At 46.3% G+C, this 17,916-nt stretch overlaps 3 protein-coding genes across 4 annotated transcripts in view; 1 reads left to right on the forward strand and 2 right to left on the reverse strand.

Moving 5' to 3' along the window:
• Positions 1-1,368: 1,368 nt before the first annotated feature.
• cpn1 (carboxypeptidase N, polypeptide 1) lies at positions 1,369-6,134 on the reverse strand. The gene is made up of 9 exons (XM_037278894.1): positions 5,662-6,134; positions 4,280-4,476; positions 4,043-4,198; positions 3,361-3,537; positions 3,181-3,292; positions 2,831-2,970; positions 2,254-2,353; positions 2,057-2,175; positions 1,369-1,920 (listed from the first exon to the last, which is right to left on the reverse strand). The coding sequence occupies exons 1-9, from the start codon at positions 5,897-5,899 to the stop codon at positions 1,810-1,812; spliced, it is 1,350 nt and encodes a 449-aa protein (XP_037134789.1). The 5' UTR covers positions 5,900-6,134; the 3' UTR covers positions 1,369-1,809.
• A 958-nt stretch (positions 6,135-7,092) lies between these two features.
• Positions 7,093-13,691, forward strand: itgb3b (integrin beta 3b). 2 transcript variants are annotated; one of them, XM_037278763.1, is made up of 15 exons: positions 7,098-7,646; positions 7,753-7,838; positions 7,917-8,121; positions 8,197-8,449; positions 8,511-8,673; positions 8,743-8,904; positions 8,972-9,067; positions 9,470-9,559; positions 9,670-9,804; positions 10,275-10,707; positions 11,636-11,858; positions 11,936-12,036; positions 12,111-12,230; positions 12,915-13,081; positions 13,452-13,691. In XM_037278763.1, the coding sequence occupies exons 1-15, from the start codon at positions 7,592-7,594 to the stop codon at positions 13,518-13,520; spliced, it is 2,358 nt and encodes a 785-aa protein (XP_037134658.1). In that variant the 5' UTR covers positions 7,098-7,591; the 3' UTR covers positions 13,521-13,691. The 2 variants fall into 2 exon arrangements, with proteins under 2 accessions (XP_037134659.1, XP_037134658.1); XM_037278764.1 differs by lacking the exon at positions 12,915-13,081 and having other exon boundaries at positions 7,093-7,646.
• Positions 13,692-16,110: 2,419 nt separating this feature from the next.
• The window catches only part of LOC119138506 (protocadherin-15-like), a 43,941-nt gene continuing 42,135 nt past the window's right edge, over positions 16,111-17,916 (reverse strand). The window contains exon 40 of the mRNA XM_037278581.1: positions 16,111-17,036. Within this exon, the coding sequence (XP_037134476.1) occupies positions 16,353-17,036 (684 nt within the window). The 3' untranslated portion in view covers positions 16,111-16,352. The remainder of the gene's footprint in view (positions 17,037-17,916) is intronic.

The raw sequence follows: 17,916 nt of genomic DNA on the forward strand, positions 1-17,916 counted from the left end.
GATCAGCTGTTGTAGCTGCCCTACACAATGCCTGGCTGAAAACAAAATATATTAAATTATAAATAATAAAATATTTAAAATATATTCATCGGGGTAATATAGTTGTAGTAGGTCCAATTCTATTAACACGTTTCATTAATTAATACTTGCATTATTGTTAGCGCCAGGTGATGCTAATGCTAAAAATAAATAACACGTGATCTAGTCGACAGTCAAACACGATACAATACACGTGCAGGTATGGGCTAATAATATAACAACAATAATGATTATGTTTTGTTGTAATTGTGTTGTAGTCGTTCACAATCTGCTCAGATAGGAAAATACTTTAGTATTTTTAACTTTAATTCTTCATTTCACATATTTCTGTCTACGCCAAGTTAGGAGGCAACTTATGAGTGCCTTCATTTCCTTCGTGATATTTTGCAATCTATAGCAATGACTGCATCATATATTGTTGAAAAGTATCTGTTAAAGACTTTTTTTTTTGCTGATTCTACATGACAGCTTCCTCTTATGTGGTCTTGCATGGGCAAAAACAATAGCAGGAAACTGAGGCCAATCTCACGTGGGAACATGGAAAAGGAAGGCATTGCAATGGCACGAAAACTTGTGCTGGCAAATATACAAGCCTGGGGAATCCATACAAGGCCCGAAAGAGCATTTGATTCGAATTAATAGTGTAGCAGCTCACATAACTTTCATGCTAATCAAATCCTCAACTGCCAGTCAATGGACATGCAAATGAAGCGTGTGGGAGATGTCCGGCAGCGTAGGTCCAAGTTCGGGCATCTGTGACGCCAATTTTTTTGTCCACAAAAGCAACACACACTCAGTGTATGCGCGCCAACGAGAATGCTCCAGAGTATTGTGCTGTGCATGAAACGCTGCCTTTGTGTCTCATCTGGCAGTGAGCACTTTCATTTAAGAGTGCTTTGGAGGTCCATTGTTGACTTTTGAACATTTGCTCTCTTCATGCACTGTAGGAGGAGGACACAAGTCATTCTGTTGTGGAGAAGCTGTGACCAGGCCCGTCCTTCCAGGGGTGAAAGGACAAAGGTCAATCGGTCCATCTTGTCTACGACTGGGTGAACCACCATGAAATGTTAAGTCCAGGTAAAAGCAAATCCAAAGCAAGTTTTGTATGTCACACTCTGCAATGTGAAGTGTTCGTTTCCTCTTTCCTGTCCTTTACAGACTAGCTATTGTTGCATTGTTTGCTTTGAGGAAAGCACTTGAAAGTAAAAGCGCTTTATAATGAAATGATGTCATTGCCTTTGGACATATTGGAAGCTATGAATAAAAGTAATCCCCATTCGAGCAAGAATTCACACTGCTTTGTCACGGTTAATCTTCAAGAAGGATGTATTTTATTTACACTTGTGAGTTTTTATGTGACAGTGCTCTCTCATGTTAGTTGCAAATAGGCTTTGTGACATCTTGTCCTTTGCCGCCACCCTCTGGAAAAACTTGCACTGAAGAAGTACTCCATCACTCAAAAGGGACTTTTTTAATAGGATGTTTTCATACTCATCAGAAAAATATCAGATATTTAAGAAGTTAAGTCACGTGACAGGAGAAGAAAACACATTCTTTTATTTTTATATTCAGCAAATCTCAATTCCCCCCCCCCAAAAAAAAGACAGCCATCTTCATGTGCAGTTATACTGTTACATAAATACATTGTTCTTGGAATAATTATTTAAACCACTGGTATTAACAAACAAACTTAAACAAAAAAAACAAACACAGAACTACTAAATTAAAAGTACTGTGTGTGCATGTGTGCGTGTTCCCGAAATTGCTACCTCATCTCGGGCCCAGCTTTAAAGTGGACTTGGGAAATGACAGGTTCCTCCTGCCGTGGTTCTTTGTCTTCACGGTCAGTTTGGGTACCTTTTTCTTCAAGTAAAAATTATGCTGTGATGGAGACAAAGAAGCAAACTTCATAAAGTTCAAGCCACTAATAATGCTTCAATTCCTCATACCACTAGAGGGAGCCAAAGTGATACTAACAAACACATGTATGCATTAGAAAACATAAAGTAAGACCCACCTGGGTGGCTTCAGCCGGTCCCACCACGATGGTGCTCAAGGAGACGGTGTAACCCGGGGCGGTGGCCGTCACCGTGTACGTGCCGGGCAACAGCAGTCGGAAATAATCACCGTGCACTCCTGCGGAGAGCCGTCTTTGAATCGTGGCATGACATTTGAGACCAGTGGAGAAAAAATGTCTCGGGACAGACAACTAACCACTGGTGACGTCGTGGTTGATGCCCGACACGGAGATCTCAGCATTCTTAATCGGGTTGTTGTTTTCATCATACACCATGCCTTTTAGCCCTTGATGCACCTGTAACGGAGGCAAGCCTACTGTTTATTATGCTCTAATTGATTCATTCATACCCCTTTGCTAACCAAAACAGCAGCATCTAGTGTTAGTTACTAACACATTTCCATTGCTGCTTATCCTCACTAGATTCGGGGAGCCTACTGGAGCTGCCTTTGGACCAGAGGTTAGTAGACACCCCAGAATGTGCCTTGTGCGACCACACATGTAGCACATGCCAAAAAACCACCACTGGCCTTGCCTTAAGCCCCGCCTCTTAAATCACTGACCTCGAATGTAAACAAGAGTCTTTAATTTGGTAAACAAAAGGCGTATTTTACTTCAGTCTGGTATGCATAATTACACCAAAGTGTATGTTGCCGTAACGTGTACTTTGCTAAAGTGGACCACGCGCTTTGGCCTCTGAAAACCCCAAACCTCATCTGCTCCATTTGAAAAGTTTTGAGACATCATTTTACCATACGATTGGAAGAAACCAACCTGTTCCACAAAGGAAACTAGCGCCTCGCGATTGCCCAACCATTCTCTGGGCAACGACGACTCGGACGGAAACTTGTCGCAGCTCAGCTCCAGCGTGATCTCAAAACAGTTTGTGTGTAAATAGTTGAAGTCCTGCATGCCTGAAACGCAGGAAAGATTGATGCCACGTCTTTAACATTCCGCAGAAAGAATGACAATCTTGGGCTCTGCTTTGAAATGAAAATAGAGTGGCTATAAAAAGTCTACACACCCCTGTTCGATGGCCATATTTTTGTGATATAAAATAAAAAACAGCAAGATAAATCAACTCAGCCACTATTATTCTTTGTGCTTACTGTTTATTTACTGACCCTTAGACAGGGAGTACCAGCTGGCGCCATTGGTGATCCCCTCTTCAAAGTAGTCGCCGCAGTTCCAGCCGTTGTGCATCCAGCTATGTGCGTACGAGTAAGTCTTCGCCAACTGACATCACACACACATATGGAAATTAGCTCCAGGTGATGTTTCCCGACCATGTGTCGGTGGCTTACGTTTCGGAAGATTTTGTCATCCTGGGTGGCGGCGTAGGTGGTCCTCCCTCGGATGCGGGCGTCTCGAGATTTGTCAAAGGGGTAGTTGGCCACCACGGCTCCGCCGTGAAGGTTGGCAGACAGGACAAAATTGTGGTTTTGCATCCATTTGATGACTGCACGTGTCTCCGGTTCTACCTGGACGAGGTATCGAAGGACAAAGTATGACTTTTCTGACGACTGAACACATCTGCTTTTGTTTTTACCCCCCTTTCACTTCTTGGCACTTTTGTTCAACTCGCCTAATCTCCAGGCATGCGTGCATGATTAATCCTTCAAAGTATCTTCTCAAAGCGATTTATGAACTCTTTGGCCCGATTCTACTTTGGTTCTTAAACTTCACCAGGTATCACCATCATGTGGTCGGCTCGTTTTTTTAATTGAATTGATTTTCTCGAGCAGCAGCAATACTATTTGTGCTCGTGTGAGGCAGTAAACACCAGACGAGAGCTCCGGCGGCCTTGAGCCAAGCGGTAGCAGTCTGGCAGCGATTTATTATGACTGGCGCTTTGTTTAGCTTTCAAGCTAAATCTGTCGGACACACGGGCAGATGTATCTAGAACATTTTAACTTTAGGGGGTGAATGGGGCATTCAAACAATGCCCCTCCCCAGTAGCCCACCCCCTCCCTTTGTGCATCAGACCTGCTGCTCCCAGTTGTCAGGCAGCGGGAGGTGGTGGTTCGGTCCGTTGGTCTTCTCATAGTAATACATGAGCGCGTTCAGGTCCGGAAAGTTACGGTTCAGGTCGATTTCCCGCACGTTGCCTCGTCCGACCAGGTAGCCGTTGAACTCGGGACCCTGGTTAGAAAAATTGGATTTTGAATTCATTAGGACGATATTATTTTCATATGAAATAAATACTTTGTGGGTGTCTGTTACCTGTCTGGCGGCCACCTCGTAGCCATCGGGGTTCATGGAGGGCATGATGTGGATGCGCGTGTCGTAGATGAGCCTCATGATCCGCTGGTTTCCCGCCTGGAATTCCTCGCATAGAAATTGGGAGAACTTGATGAGCAGCTCGCGGCCGAGCACCTCGTTGCCGTGCATGTTGCCCACGTACTTGAACTCGGGTTCCACTGGGGAGGAAATGCACAAGAGGCAACGGTGCTTTCAGGCGTAATCATTGGAAATGACTGCCAGAGCATGTGCACACATGCATGAAACTCTCCGGCTGCGTTATAAGGCAAAACACACTTGGATTGCCACAATCTTTAATATTTAACATCCAATGGCTCTCTTGGAATTTCAAAGTTAACAATTATAGGACTTGTGGAAAATTAGTTGCACTATGACCAGGAAAAGGTAATTTTTTACTAGATTGATTATGCTACCTAGGACAATAAATCAGGCGATTAGTTTGTTATTTACTTATGGTGTCCCTCAAGGCTCTGAACACGAGCCCATGAGGTTGAGATGCGCAATGGGACCAGGAATGTAATACTATTTAAAAAAAAAAAAAAAATTTATGGCCCACAAGCCCTATGTTGCCCACCCCCAGTTAAGAAGTGCCAAGTGGGAGTCGACGCAGGTGCAAAGTGCACGGTTCCTGTTTTGTTCCATTGGAGCAGAACAGGCACACATCCTTCTATTCTCATAAAGGAAACTCGTGCGATGAAAAAAAGCCAAGACAAGCCAAGGTTATTTCTCTTGAAAATGCACCAGCGGAAAGGCCGGCCAAGCCAAACGGCGGCGGTTTTGTAAAATAAACATGCGGGGCTCTAATTTTTGTAGTTACGAGCAAGCGCTTGCACCTTAAATGTCGCAACCCTTAAGAGTGATTTCAAATGAATGACAGATGTTTCCCCCCCCCCAAACGTGCAGATTTGTCCTCACGTTGTGCATGTAAACAACTTTCCAGACGCCAAGTCCAACATTCTTTGCTTCATTTTTTTTTTTTTGGTAATACCAGGAATGAACCAACATACCACTCGGTCTCGTGCAAAAATAGAATGCTGGCGTGCAACGCAATCCAACCCAAACATGAATTAGTCTCTGTGCATATAAAAAGTCTGCACACCCCCCTGTTGAATTACCAGGTTTTTGTCATTTAAAAAACAACAACACCAAGATAAACTCAAGTGAATGTTTTTCGAGAAGAAGTCAAAATTAACCTGGTAGCAAAAGTATGCACACCCTCCTATAAAAGGGATGTGCTGAGAAGTAACCAATCATATTCAAACCCTTATTAAACCGGATTGGCAATCCAGTGAAATATAGAGGCTGGGCAGTTTGGTAAGGCGGCGGGGCGAGATGTTACTCACGCGCCTCGTGGATGCCCGGGTTGTCGCTGAACTCCAGCACGTAAAGGTGGCGCGCCTCCACGCTGCGGCCCACGCTGTAGACGCGCGTGACGTAGGGGCACTGGTTGTGCACGGCGAACAAAGCTCTCACCATGTCCTCGTAGTGGTGATGCTGGAACTCCGAGCCGGCCGCCAGGAACCCGGCCAGGAGCGCGGCCAGCCAGGGAAGAAGAAGCGCCCTCCTCCCCCTGCAGTGCATGATGGCCGGAGTGGAAGGCAAAGGAAGGTTTCCCTTTTTTTGTCTTGTTTCTTTTTTTTTTTTTGATGCCTCTCTCTCACATGCGTTCGCCCGTGCACGCAGCAAACATAAAATGACCGGGGCTCCTCTTTAGTCCCCTCGCTGTGCCCCCTCCCACGCCAAGGAGAGCAAGTAAGGACAGCCCCCCCTTGCTCCTTCTTTGTCTCACTCTCCTCCTCCAACAGCTGCTTCTCCCTCTTTTCCCCGTGGCTCCTTGTCAAGTACATGTTAGTGGCTGTAACATTGCATGGAATGCTTCAAGGCCCACCTTCGCCCCCCTCCCCACACTTGTTGGGGGTCTCTGCAAACACGTCATTTTCATTTTGGGTTCCCCTCTCTTTTTGTCCCTTCCTGGGAAAAGAGGCTTGTTTCCAAGGCGCTGCTCCCTCTGCAGCTTCCAGTCATCCATTCATTAACTCTTAAGTCAACACACAGTGCCGCTCTGTGCATGTGACCTGAAGATGAATCAGAGTTCTTAAGCAACCTTTTTGTCAACTTGCTTGCATACAAATACAATACACGTCTTATATCCTGAGCAAAGGCTGCAATTAAACTCCTGAAAGACGTGCGGCCGTGCCAAGACTGAACCCCCCTCCCCTTCCTCCTCCTCGATCTTTCCAACACACGTACAAACACGCAGTGGACCAAATGTGCAAGCAAAGGAACTCTTACCTCTCCGGGAATTGAGTAACTGTTTGTGGAAGTTTTAAAAAAAAAATGAAAAAAAAGGCCAGCCAATGATGACAATTGAGCAAGAGCAAGTTTAAATACTGGCTTGGGCGTTGGGGGATAGGAGAGAATAAAATCATAGTAGAGGAACAATTTATAATCTGAATAGATTAGATTAAGAGCAGTTAAAATATTTGAATGTAATTTGAGCAGATTAAAAACATGACATGCTGCCATGACATTCTAAAGATAAGATGTGGCGTCCCTCAAGGTTCTAAACACGAGCCCATGATATTGCATTAGCCTTCGTATGGTTTACAGAAAAATAAAGAAACACGTCGATATCTAGCAAAACGTCAGATAAATTCCAATGAATGATTACCACTCATATTTGACCTCGAGTCAAAACACAGGCACGCATTTCAGATAAATGAATCTGTTGACCTTCAGCCCTTAGAGACCACAATTTATTTTGGTTTCCGTTTTATCTTGACAAAGTCAGCAGGGATTTTCAAATCAATACGAATCAAGAAACCGAGTCAAGCAGGCTTTGGTTAGTTGCTTGGTTGGAGTGGATCATCCATTATGGTTAGTTTATGGGTTGGTCAGTCTCAGCTGATTGTGGTGAGAGGTTAGTTGCTTCTTATTTACATATATGCAGATCAGCTGCATCATAATTTTCATTTGAAGTGTAAAAAACAATATAAGTGACATTAGAAAGTGCCCAAACCATTCCAGAGGTTCTACATTTAGTGGGGTTCTCCTTGTACTTATTCTTAACGTCCGCTAGAGGGCAGTGTGCACTTGAGCATCCATCACATAGACTCAGAATGTGGCATGCCCACCCCTTGTTCCTCCTCATAGTGGGAGTTGGGGGCGGCTTCAAGACTTTTAGACTTGGAGACATGAGTGGAAGTTTCTTTTTTTTTTCATTCCTCCTTGCACTCGGCTCTGGGAAGACTCGGCCGAGTGCACGCATGCAGGATGGACGTGATTCCGATGTGCCTTTGGGTCATTCTGGGAATAACCGGAGTCCATGGTAGGGTCAAATTTAGTATGCTTTGGACTTGACACAATGAATGGTAACATCTTACATGTTTTAATATTGTACTTTGGAATTTCTAATGCCTTTTTTTTTTTTGCAGGTTCAAACGTGTGCACCTCGAGGGGCGCGAGCACGTGTAAGCAGTGCCTGGCCGTGCACCCCAGCTGTGCATGGTGCGTCCAAGAGGTGGGTGTCATTTCCTCAATTCAAATCTAATGATGCCATCAAAACAAAACATATCAATATGTCACCTTTTCCCGTCAGGAATTCGGTCACGGGGAGGCCAGCTCGTCCCGCTGCGACCGCAAAGCCAACCTGGTGGCCGCAGGCTGCGCAACTTGGGCCGTGGAGTCTCCGAACAGCAGATTGCAAGTGATCGAGGACCGGCCTCTAACCAAGAAGGCGGCGGGAGCCACGCAGGATGTGACTCAGATCAAACCGCAGAAACTCCATATTACCCTCAGGCCTGGTGAGCCAGCAGAACCACTCTCCAGAAATTGGTCAGTGAGTGTCCACTTTGTAATTTTTCGTATGGCTTACCAAGATGACGCCAAGCGCTTCACGGTGAAGGTGCGTCAGGTTGAAGACTACCCCGTGGACCTCTACTACCTCATGGACCTCTCCTACTCCATGAACGACGACCTCTACCGCCTGAGGACGCTTGGCAAGGGCCTGGCCGAGGCCATGAACCGCACCACCAGCAACCTCCGCATGGGCTTCGGCGCCTTTGTGGACAAGCCCATCTCCCCTTACATGTACATCTCCCCCAAGGAGGCCGTCAAGAACCCTTGTTACAGGTACAAGGAGGGAACCCGATTGGGGTCAAAGGTCATATATTGACTCGTGTTTGCCGGACAGCATCAACACCACCTGCCGGCCCCAGTTTGGCTACAAGCACGTGCTGTCCTTGACGGATAAAGTGAGCCGCTTCACCGAAGAAGTCAGGAAGCAGATGGTTTCCAGGAACAGGGACGCTCCCGAGGGAGGCTTCGACGCCATCCTCCAAGCAGCCGTCTGCACGGTGCGCCGTCGAGTCATGGCGACAGACCGGACGGAGAAATGTTTCATTCTGGCTCGTTTGTTAACTCAGGAACAGATCGGCTGGCGTCCCGGCGCGTCCCACCTCCTCATCTTCACTTCGGACGCCAAGACCCACGTGGCGCTGGACGGTCGCCTGGCCGGGATCGTGCAGCCCAACGACGGGCGCTGCCACCTCAACTCGGCCAACATGTACAGCATGTCGACTGTTATGGTGTGTGTGTGTTTGCGTGTGTTTTGTGTTTGACGCAGCCGAATCAACACGACATTCTTCTCAACAGGACTACCCGTCCCTCGCTCTCATCACCGAGAAGATGTCGGAGAACAATATCAACCTCATCTTTGCTGTCACCAACCCCGTGGTCTCTTTGTACCAGGTCAGCACTTTAAAAACATTTTGCGGTTATAAAATATCATGCAAAATTATGGATGGAAAAACAATAAAATCTTGGAGCGCGGAAGCGTCCAGTTGGATCATTTTGGCTCTTTGCAAACATCTCTCAGAAATTCGGAAATACAGAGAGACGTGAGTTCTTATTATTTTTGAAGCATATTTATTGTGGAAAGTTTGGAGCAAAAGATTGTCTGCTCTGACCCGTCTGCTCTTACTTAATCCCGAACATGCGGCGCGTTCTTCAACTCTTCCAAACCTCACTGGCTTTGAAAATACATTTTTATGCGCCTCCGAGGAGGGATGGAAATTCTAAAACGTGCGTGAGGTTCTGACTCGGCAAAAGTCTATTAAATGCAGATACAATACGCTACTTTTATGTTTGTAGAACTACAGCGAGCTGATCGCCGGCACCACAGTGGGAACGCTCTCCAACGACTCTGGCAACGTTATCCAGCTCATTTTGAAGGCTTACGCTGTGAGTAGAAACACAGGAAACACGTTTGGGGTCAGACGATGATGTTAGTCTGTTGACACATTTTCTCTGTTGAGTGTCTCAAAACTTTTGTCCATTCTTACGGCTCTCAGAAAATTCGCTCCAAGATAGAGTTGGAGGTTCTGGGCGTCCCGGAGGAGCTGTCCTTGTCCTTCAACGCCACGTGTTTGAATGGAGAAGTCATCCCGGGGCTTAAGTCCTGCTCCGGACTCAAGATAGGAGACACGGTGAGTCCGAGGCGGCGCCGCGTATGCATCGACCATCTGTCGACGTATGCAGTCGAGCGCTATTCCAGACCGCGAGTTTGGAATCAGTTTGCTATTTTATTGGCCCGTTCCAAGTTTGCACCCCAACTGTGTTTTTGTTGAGATAGCGTTCAGTAAGTGAGCCATTGTTTCCTGAAGGTTCATGAGTAAGTTCCCAATTTTTTATTTCTGACCTTCCTTGTGTTTATGTTCCTGTTTTTTTATTTTTCCATTCTTCGCTTCTCCTCCTTACCACCCCCCAGGTGACATTTTTTCAGGCCTCCGCACATTTATTTCTCCGGGCCTCATTTTCTCCTTATATGGTCGGCGCAGCACATGCCCTCACCGCCTGCGTTTGGGCCAGATTTTGATGTAATCCCCAACGAATGATTACATTCGGAGGCGTTCCTCCTGTTATGCGTTTTGATTCAAAAGTGAACTTTTTGTGTCAGGTGTCTTTCAGCGTGGAGGCCCGAGCGCGAGCGTGTCCCAAACAGAAAAAGAAGAAGACCTTCATCATCAAACCGGTCGGCTTCAAGGACTCGCTCTCGGTCAGCGTCACCATCGAATGCGACTGCAAGTGTCAGAACAAGGCTCAGGCGCGCAGCCCCAAGTGTCACCACGGCAACGGCACCTTCCAGTGCGGCATCTGCGCGTGCCACCCGGGGCGCCTGGGCCCGCGTTGCGAGTGCGCCGAGGGCGACTACGACCCGGCCGAGCAGGGCCGCTGCACCGAGTCGGGCGCGTCGGGCGTCTGCAGCGGGCGCGGCGACTGCGTGTGCGGCCAGTGCGTGTGCCACAGCAGCGACTTTGGCAAAGTGTGGGGGAAGCTGTGCGAGTGCGATGACTTCAACTGCCTGCGCTACAAAGGAGAACTCTGCTCCGGTACGTCACTCGGCCATTTGGAATTTCCACCAAGGGTTAACACTGAATGAAGACACACACATTGCGCATAGGGACTTGCCACGCACCTCATCTGGTAAGAATTAACATCCCCAAAACACTTCTCCCCCCCCCCCCCCCCAAGCCCGGGCTCCATTCACAATGAGCACGTGCAAGAAATTGACACAACAGTGGAACATCTAGAAAGAGTCTTGCACAATGTCAGCAGTTAGCGGCTTAATCGAATGTCATTCGAACTCATCGTGAGAAATGGACCACAGCGCAGATGTTTGCTGTCATCCCCGGCGAGCCAATCAGTGACGTTCGCCTCTTCTTTTATCCGAATGGCATGCTTAGCTTTGCTCCCCAGAGTCAACACACGCTCTTTGCATTCCCCAAAGTGGACAGATTAACATGAAAATACCTTTGTGATTACTCACGGGGTCCAGCGAGGCGTTGAGACGCTAAAAATAACGCCATGTTTGGGCTGAAAAAAAACAAAACAAAAGAGACACAGCGGGGATTTGGTGAAAATGTTGCTGCTTTGAAATTCGGAAAGAGAGGAAGCATCTTATGCGTGATTATGACACATTGTGTGATGTGGTTATGATGATCCTATTGTCTGTCTGAGTGTAGACAGATGGGGAAAAACATGGTAAGTATAAAAGATGACCAAGGCCACAGAAGATGCTTTTTTTGGAGGTCTGCAACATGAAAAAAAATGAAATAATAATAATTGTAGCATTTGCTGATCATATAAATGAGAAGTTCTGGATGACATGAAAGGAACAAACAATATTAAGGAGAAATATTTTTCAAATATAGTTAAATATAACAGAACTGTACTTGGGCTGTAAGTCTTGAGCACACCACTAGAGGGAGCCTCTGTGACGACCCGGTGTATGACCAATTTCTCTCTCTCTCCTTCCAGGCCACGGCGTTTGCAACTGCGGCTTCTGCCAGTGCGCCCCCGACTGGCGGGGGGAGAACTGCAACTGCTCCACACGGACCGATACCTGCATGTCGCACCTGGGATTGCTGTGCAGTGGGCGGGGCCAGTGCGAATGCGGCGCCTGCGAGTGCACCCAACCCGGCGCCTACGGAGCCACCTGCGACAAGTGTCCCACCTGTCCTGACGCGTGCACCATGAAAAAGTACACACAAATAATCACACTTTGGGATTCTACTAATAATTGTCTAATTGTGTTTTTTTTTTTTTTTTAAATGACAGGCAATGTGTGGAGTGTAAACATTTCAAAAGAGGCAAGCTGTTCCAGGACAACACCTGCGCTCGCATTTGTAAGGACGAGATTGAGCTCATGGAGGAATTAGGTGAGGAACTAATAAGAAGCTTCTCCGGAATATTGAAGCCTCACTCACCCGTGGTATTTTTTGTCGGCGCTCAGTGCTTCATGATACAAACGCGGTGAACTGCACCTACAAGGACGAGAACGACTGCGTGCAGCAGTTCCAGTACTACGAGGACGCCAGCGGAAAGTCCATCTTGTTTGTCGTCAAGGAGCCAGGTAACTAACGTTCGTTGACAGCTTTATCCAAATATGGGCATGGATTATTTTATTAACTCATTCACCGTCAACGGAACTGAACGAGTTAATAAAATGGACTTTTTTGTATTGTTTTTTTTTTTTTGCAGTTGGAGCTTGTCCACTTTCAAGCTGTCAACTTGTTGGGTGGCGTCGGCGAGGGGAAGGGGGGTCGTTTAACGGGGCCCCGATTGCCCGGAGAGAAAATCTGTCGCGGGGTCTCTCGCCTCTAATGAATGCGCCCGTCTAATTTAGACTGCACATTTGCAGGAGGGAAATACGCCAGAGTTTACCCTGAACACGTTTGCGCCCCGCCGAGACAAAGTGGGTCATAAAACATCCCGGCCCAGCTCCTCCGGGACACGCTGACTCCACATTATGAGAGCTAGCTAAGCAAAATCCAGCGCAAAGTAAGAAACTTCAAGTTTCAGAAACAGTCCAAAAAAAGATTAACAAGGTTTGGAATCAAAAAGGTAATGAGGGCATTATACGCACGAGCGGAAAAACAGGAATGAGCAAAAAGGAAAACTCACGCCAGAAAAAGGAAGTTGAGCTTTGATGCCACTTGTAAAAGGTGGCCTCTCCCGGAGGCACCAATGAGAGCGATAAAAAGGACTTTATTTATTGATGATTATTATTTTAAAAACTTTTGGCCCTTCCCCTTAGACTGTCCCGAGGGCCCGGACGTTTTGGTGGTGCTGCTCTCGGTGGCGGGGGCCATCTTGTTCCTCGGCTTGGCGGCGCTGCTCATCTGGAAGCTGCTGATTACCATTCACGACAGGCGAGAGTTTGCCAAATTTGAGGAGGAGCGTGCACGGGCCAAGTGGGACACGGTGGGTGAGATTGCTGACAGGGCGGACGACGACAGGGTGGACATTTTCGGCTAATGTTAGCATTTCAAAACAGAATAATGCTGCCTTTTCACTGTTGCGTAAAGGCGGCCACACACACTTGCTGCATCTTTTTATTGTTTGCGCGGCCTGCTGTTAGCCGCAGCACTACAAAGGCTTGGCTTGAAATTAGTTTAGTGGCTTTTTCTGCTAATCGGCTGCTGTTTGGCTCCCAACAAACCACAAGTAAGTTTAACGGTCAACTACATACTCAACAATTAAAGCCGTTTTTGCAGTGGTGGGCTGTTCCATGCCAACAGTCACATTTTTCGATTCCAAGTTCAAATGAATTTGTGTGGTTTTTTTTTGACAGGGTCACAATCCTCTTTATAAAGGGGCCACATCCACTTTCACCAACATCACATACAGAGGGAAAGACTGAAGACTGGGAACATCTCAAGGTTGAACCAAACTTGGGAAGGTACAGAATCATGTGCAGGTCTCTACTGTCACAAAGCAATCAATCATAAGAATGATTGTTATTTTGTAAATATGTACAAATGACTGTGTGGCTTTGGATTCGTCACAAAATAAATGTTGAGCGATCATTTGATGACGTATTGAAAGTTCATGAAATATATATCATAATGTACACAATGATTCCAAGCCAGTGTGCTGTGAGAAATCACTAAAATTTCACTCAATCGGTCAGAAAAAAAAGATTGATCGCTAATAATGTAACCACAATATTGACCAAGCACATTGGTATAGAAATTATAAACTAAAGTTGCAATTGTACTGTCAGCATAATACACTAATTTGACTATTTTTAATAGTCCCTCTGCTGCCATCTCCTGATCATGCAGTGGTACTACATTTTTTTCCCCCCGTTTGTCATACTTAAAATTTAAGTTATTTTCGGCCCGCAGCTTCGGTTTTATAATGTATTATTTATGGCCCGCCTGCACTGTCAAACAATAAAAAAAAAAGCATGCAACTTGAAACTGTATTTCCCCCTATTACCAAAAGGTGGCAGCACCACTCCTTTCTTTTCTGTCATGGCGACTGCTAAGTAAACAAGGTAAGTTGACATTGAGGGCCGTCGCTTTCAAAAGAAATGTCAATTACAGTACTTCCTCACTGAAAATCAAGGTAATTGTGTTTGTCTAATTTGTAAAGAGACGGTTGCCTTATTTAAGGATTTCAACCTTAAGAGACACCATCAGACTAAACATGCTAACATACGACAAGCTAACGGAGCGACCGCGCTAATAAAGTGAAGCAGCTTCAAGCTAAACTGGCATCACAACAGTACTTTTTCACGCGGGGCTGTGAGTCAAAAGTAAATCAAAAGTATATATTATTTAATATTAATTATTACAAAGTGGCCATGTTAATACTGTTGATGTTATGAACTTGTAGACGTGACACAAACTATTACTTTCTGAAAGATATTGTAAATGACAAGAGCAAAATTCACTTGTTTTAAGTTTGAATAATAATTACCGTTTTTTTCCCATGTATAATGCGCCCCCATGTATAATACGCACCCTAAAAATGGCATGTCAATGCTGGAAAAAAGCCTGTACCCATGTATAATACGCACCCATATTTTGACTTTTTTTTTTTTCTTTTTTTTTTTAAAGTCCCAATGATCGTCACACACACATCTGGGTGTGGTGAAATTTGTCCTCTGCATTTGACCCATCCCCGTGTGATTTTGATCCATCCCCTGGGGGAGAGGGGAGCAGTGAGCAGCAGCGGCGCCGCGCTCGGGAATCATTTGGTGATCTAACCCCCCAATTCCAACCCTTAATGCTGAGTGCCAAGCAGGGAGGCAATGGGTCCCATTTTTATAGTCTTTGGTATGACCCGGCCGGGTTACTTAAGTCCGTAAACGTAAAATTATTTCAGAAAAAAGATCATCTTTGGGAACAACCGGTTGTTATTCTGCCGGTCAGTATCACTGCGCATGCGCTAGCAAACTCGATAGCGAAGAAATGTTTCGGATTTGTGTAGGGTACATTGTGACAGCAAACGAGCAGGTGATCGAGCAAGCGTCTGATACGAGAGCATTGTGTTCGTATGGAGCGTGTTTGAAGTGAACAGCAGAGAAGGAACAAGGCAAAGTGTTGTGAAATAAAATATTACCTGTAATACGCATTTAGGTAGAGAACTGAACTCTCGCTCTTTATATAGCTAACGTGTCAAAAAAAAGAAAAAAAATTGTACCCATGTATAATGCGCACCCCAGATTTTAGGACAATAAATTAGTTAAATTTTGCGCATTATACATGGGAAAAAAACGGTACTTATAACTCCTGTTTAAAATGTTCATGAGGTAAAAATGTATTTCATAAAGTTTGTTCAATGTTATCTGACTCTTCAGATATGAATGAAAGGCAGAATTTGTGTTTTTAGAGTTGTTCACATCTGCCTGAGTGGCTTATATTTGGTTATTTTGTCATTTAAAAATCAAGACAATTGAGACAATGAAATTTGTTTCATAACAGTGTGTATTGGCATGCATTTTTTGTAGTTAAAACATGTCCGAAAGATCTATTGGCCCCCGGGGCCCCTTCACTTTATCAAATCTGGCCCTCTTTGCAAAAAGTTTGGACACCCTTGTATTAGTCGGTCTTGGGCCCTGTAATATTTCTTTGGAAATAAACCACTCCTAACATTTTAAAAGCTGATTAGCGCCCCCTTTTGGTGGTTTTTGCAAGTCAATTAGGGAGTGGCAAGTGTTTGATTTGATTTGATTGATTGTGTTTGGCATGACTCCACATATTTTGGTCCAGCTTTGGTTCCATCTAACATGGAGTGACTTGAAATTTTGGATCGGATGTCAGCGTGTGGGACTGGGATTGGAAATGTGCACCTCCCTGTCAAAGGCAACGTTCCTCCATGTTCCTCAGCTGCAAGGTAAGTCTTTTTAATCGACCATAATATCAAAGTAAAACTCAGTGACTTCCAATGGGAAGCTATTTAAAGCTTTATCAATTGTATTAAAAAAAGAAAGCAGACACGCATGCCACTGGATGATTTATTTTTTCAATTCCGTTTGCCAAGCAACTTGACAAAGATGAGTCAGACAAATGTCAAGATGAGCCGTCAACACTGATCAGGAAAGAAAAAGTGCTTCACCGAGATCAAATCCAAGGCAACTTTTGATGACTTTCATAAAAATGAGTCTTTTGACATGCTGATTAGCGTTTTTCAAATTGGCACTTGAGAGTCTGTCAGCACAAATGAAGATTTATTTTGTTGTCAGTCAGAGTTTAGTCATGGGGATGTGAAGGTTGTTCCAGGGTCCCATCCAAAGCTCCTCCTCTTCCGACCGCGTCCTCTCACCGGGAAGATCCCTCATGACCAGGCCGTCGTCTCCCTCGCTGTTGCTGCCGTCTACTCTAGACTCTCTTTCGGCCTCTCCTGCTTCTCGATCCTCACCCGTCCCATTCCGAAGTCCCCCGTCCGTCCCGCCGTCCGCGTTGGAGGCTTGCTCCGCCCCCACGTTGCTGGCCGACTCTGAAGAAATGCTGGATTGTCGACTGTCGAACACGTTGACGGTCTTATGGATGTCAGAGTTAGTGAAGGAAGGGCTGGCGGGGCTTTTGAAAGTGCGCAGGGTTTGGACGCCGCCGTCCGTCGAAGTTCTGGGACTGTTCAGGGGCAGTTTCTCCTCCAAGGTGGCCGCCATTTTGTCCAGTTTTTTAAAGTGCTTGGCAAGCCGTGAGCTGAAGACGGGCGACGGCGGTTTGGTGGGCGTCACAGAACGGCGGGTGCGGACCACCGAGCCGTTCTGGGCCACGTAGAGTCCGCCGTTGACGTTGGTGTGGTTGGTGAACGTGGAGGTGGAACGTCCGCGGAGGGGTTCTGGGCCGCTGTCGTCACCGGTGGAACTGGTCTCGTACTCGCGGTCCAACACCAACTTGATCCTCCGCTTTCGGCCGCCATTCTGGGAAATAGACACAAATAGTTGGGGTGCTTCCGTGTTTTTGTTTTTTAATTAAAGATTTTCAATTTTTTTATTAAACTTTGGGCACAAAAGGCAGAGTAAGAGGAAGAAACAGTGAGGCTCCCAAGCTCAGGAGCCCCTCGAAACATCCTGAAAGACTTTGTCTCCATCGAGAAGCAACAAGCAAAGTCGAAGCACAAGTCAGGTCAAAGGTCATGCAACACATCAAACCCAACCCAAGAAAGGCAGAGCGAGTGACCGAAAGTAATTGCACGCAGGTCACGGCAGCACATCCAAAAATCTTATCGAAATCTTGAACCTCATCTGCATCAGTCTCTAGGCACTTGTCTCCCCCTCGGTGTCCTCCATAATGGGCGACAGGGCATCTGAGAGGTCGAGGGACTGCGGTGGCGACCTCTGCTTCTGCTCTTCATTTGAGGTGTCTCCGTGTTTTTTGGGCTTAGAAACATCTGTCTTGTTCTTTTGGTGTTGACTCCTTCCGCTTGGCCTCTTGGGATCTACTTGATTTCTCGCGGCAGCTCTTTGACCGCCAGAGTCATCACACTCTGATCCTGACTCCGAGTCTCCCTCCCCGCCCTTGGACTGACTTTCCGTGTCCGATTCTTCTCGCTCGGTGGAAATGCTGGAGCTCGGAAGGTCGGAGTCGCTGAATTCCGACTCTGGATCACCGCGTTGACGGTGAAACCGTTCGGGCCCGGCGCGCCATCCCTCCGAAGAGCCATAGCTTCCTCTTCCCTGCCTCCCCCACCTCTCTCCCTCTGCTGGACCGCCCCGACTCGACATGAATGCAGAGACGCTCATATCTCCGACAGAGTCGTACATCTTCCTAACCCTGCCGTCATTGCTCCACACGTCGCCA

The sequence above is a fragment of the Syngnathus acus genome, chromosome 19 (genome assembly GCF_901709675.1).
Source record: "Syngnathus acus chromosome 19, fSynAcu1.2, whole genome shotgun sequence".
Taxonomy (NCBI): Eukaryota; Metazoa; Chordata; class Actinopteri; order Syngnathiformes; family Syngnathidae; genus Syngnathus; species Syngnathus acus.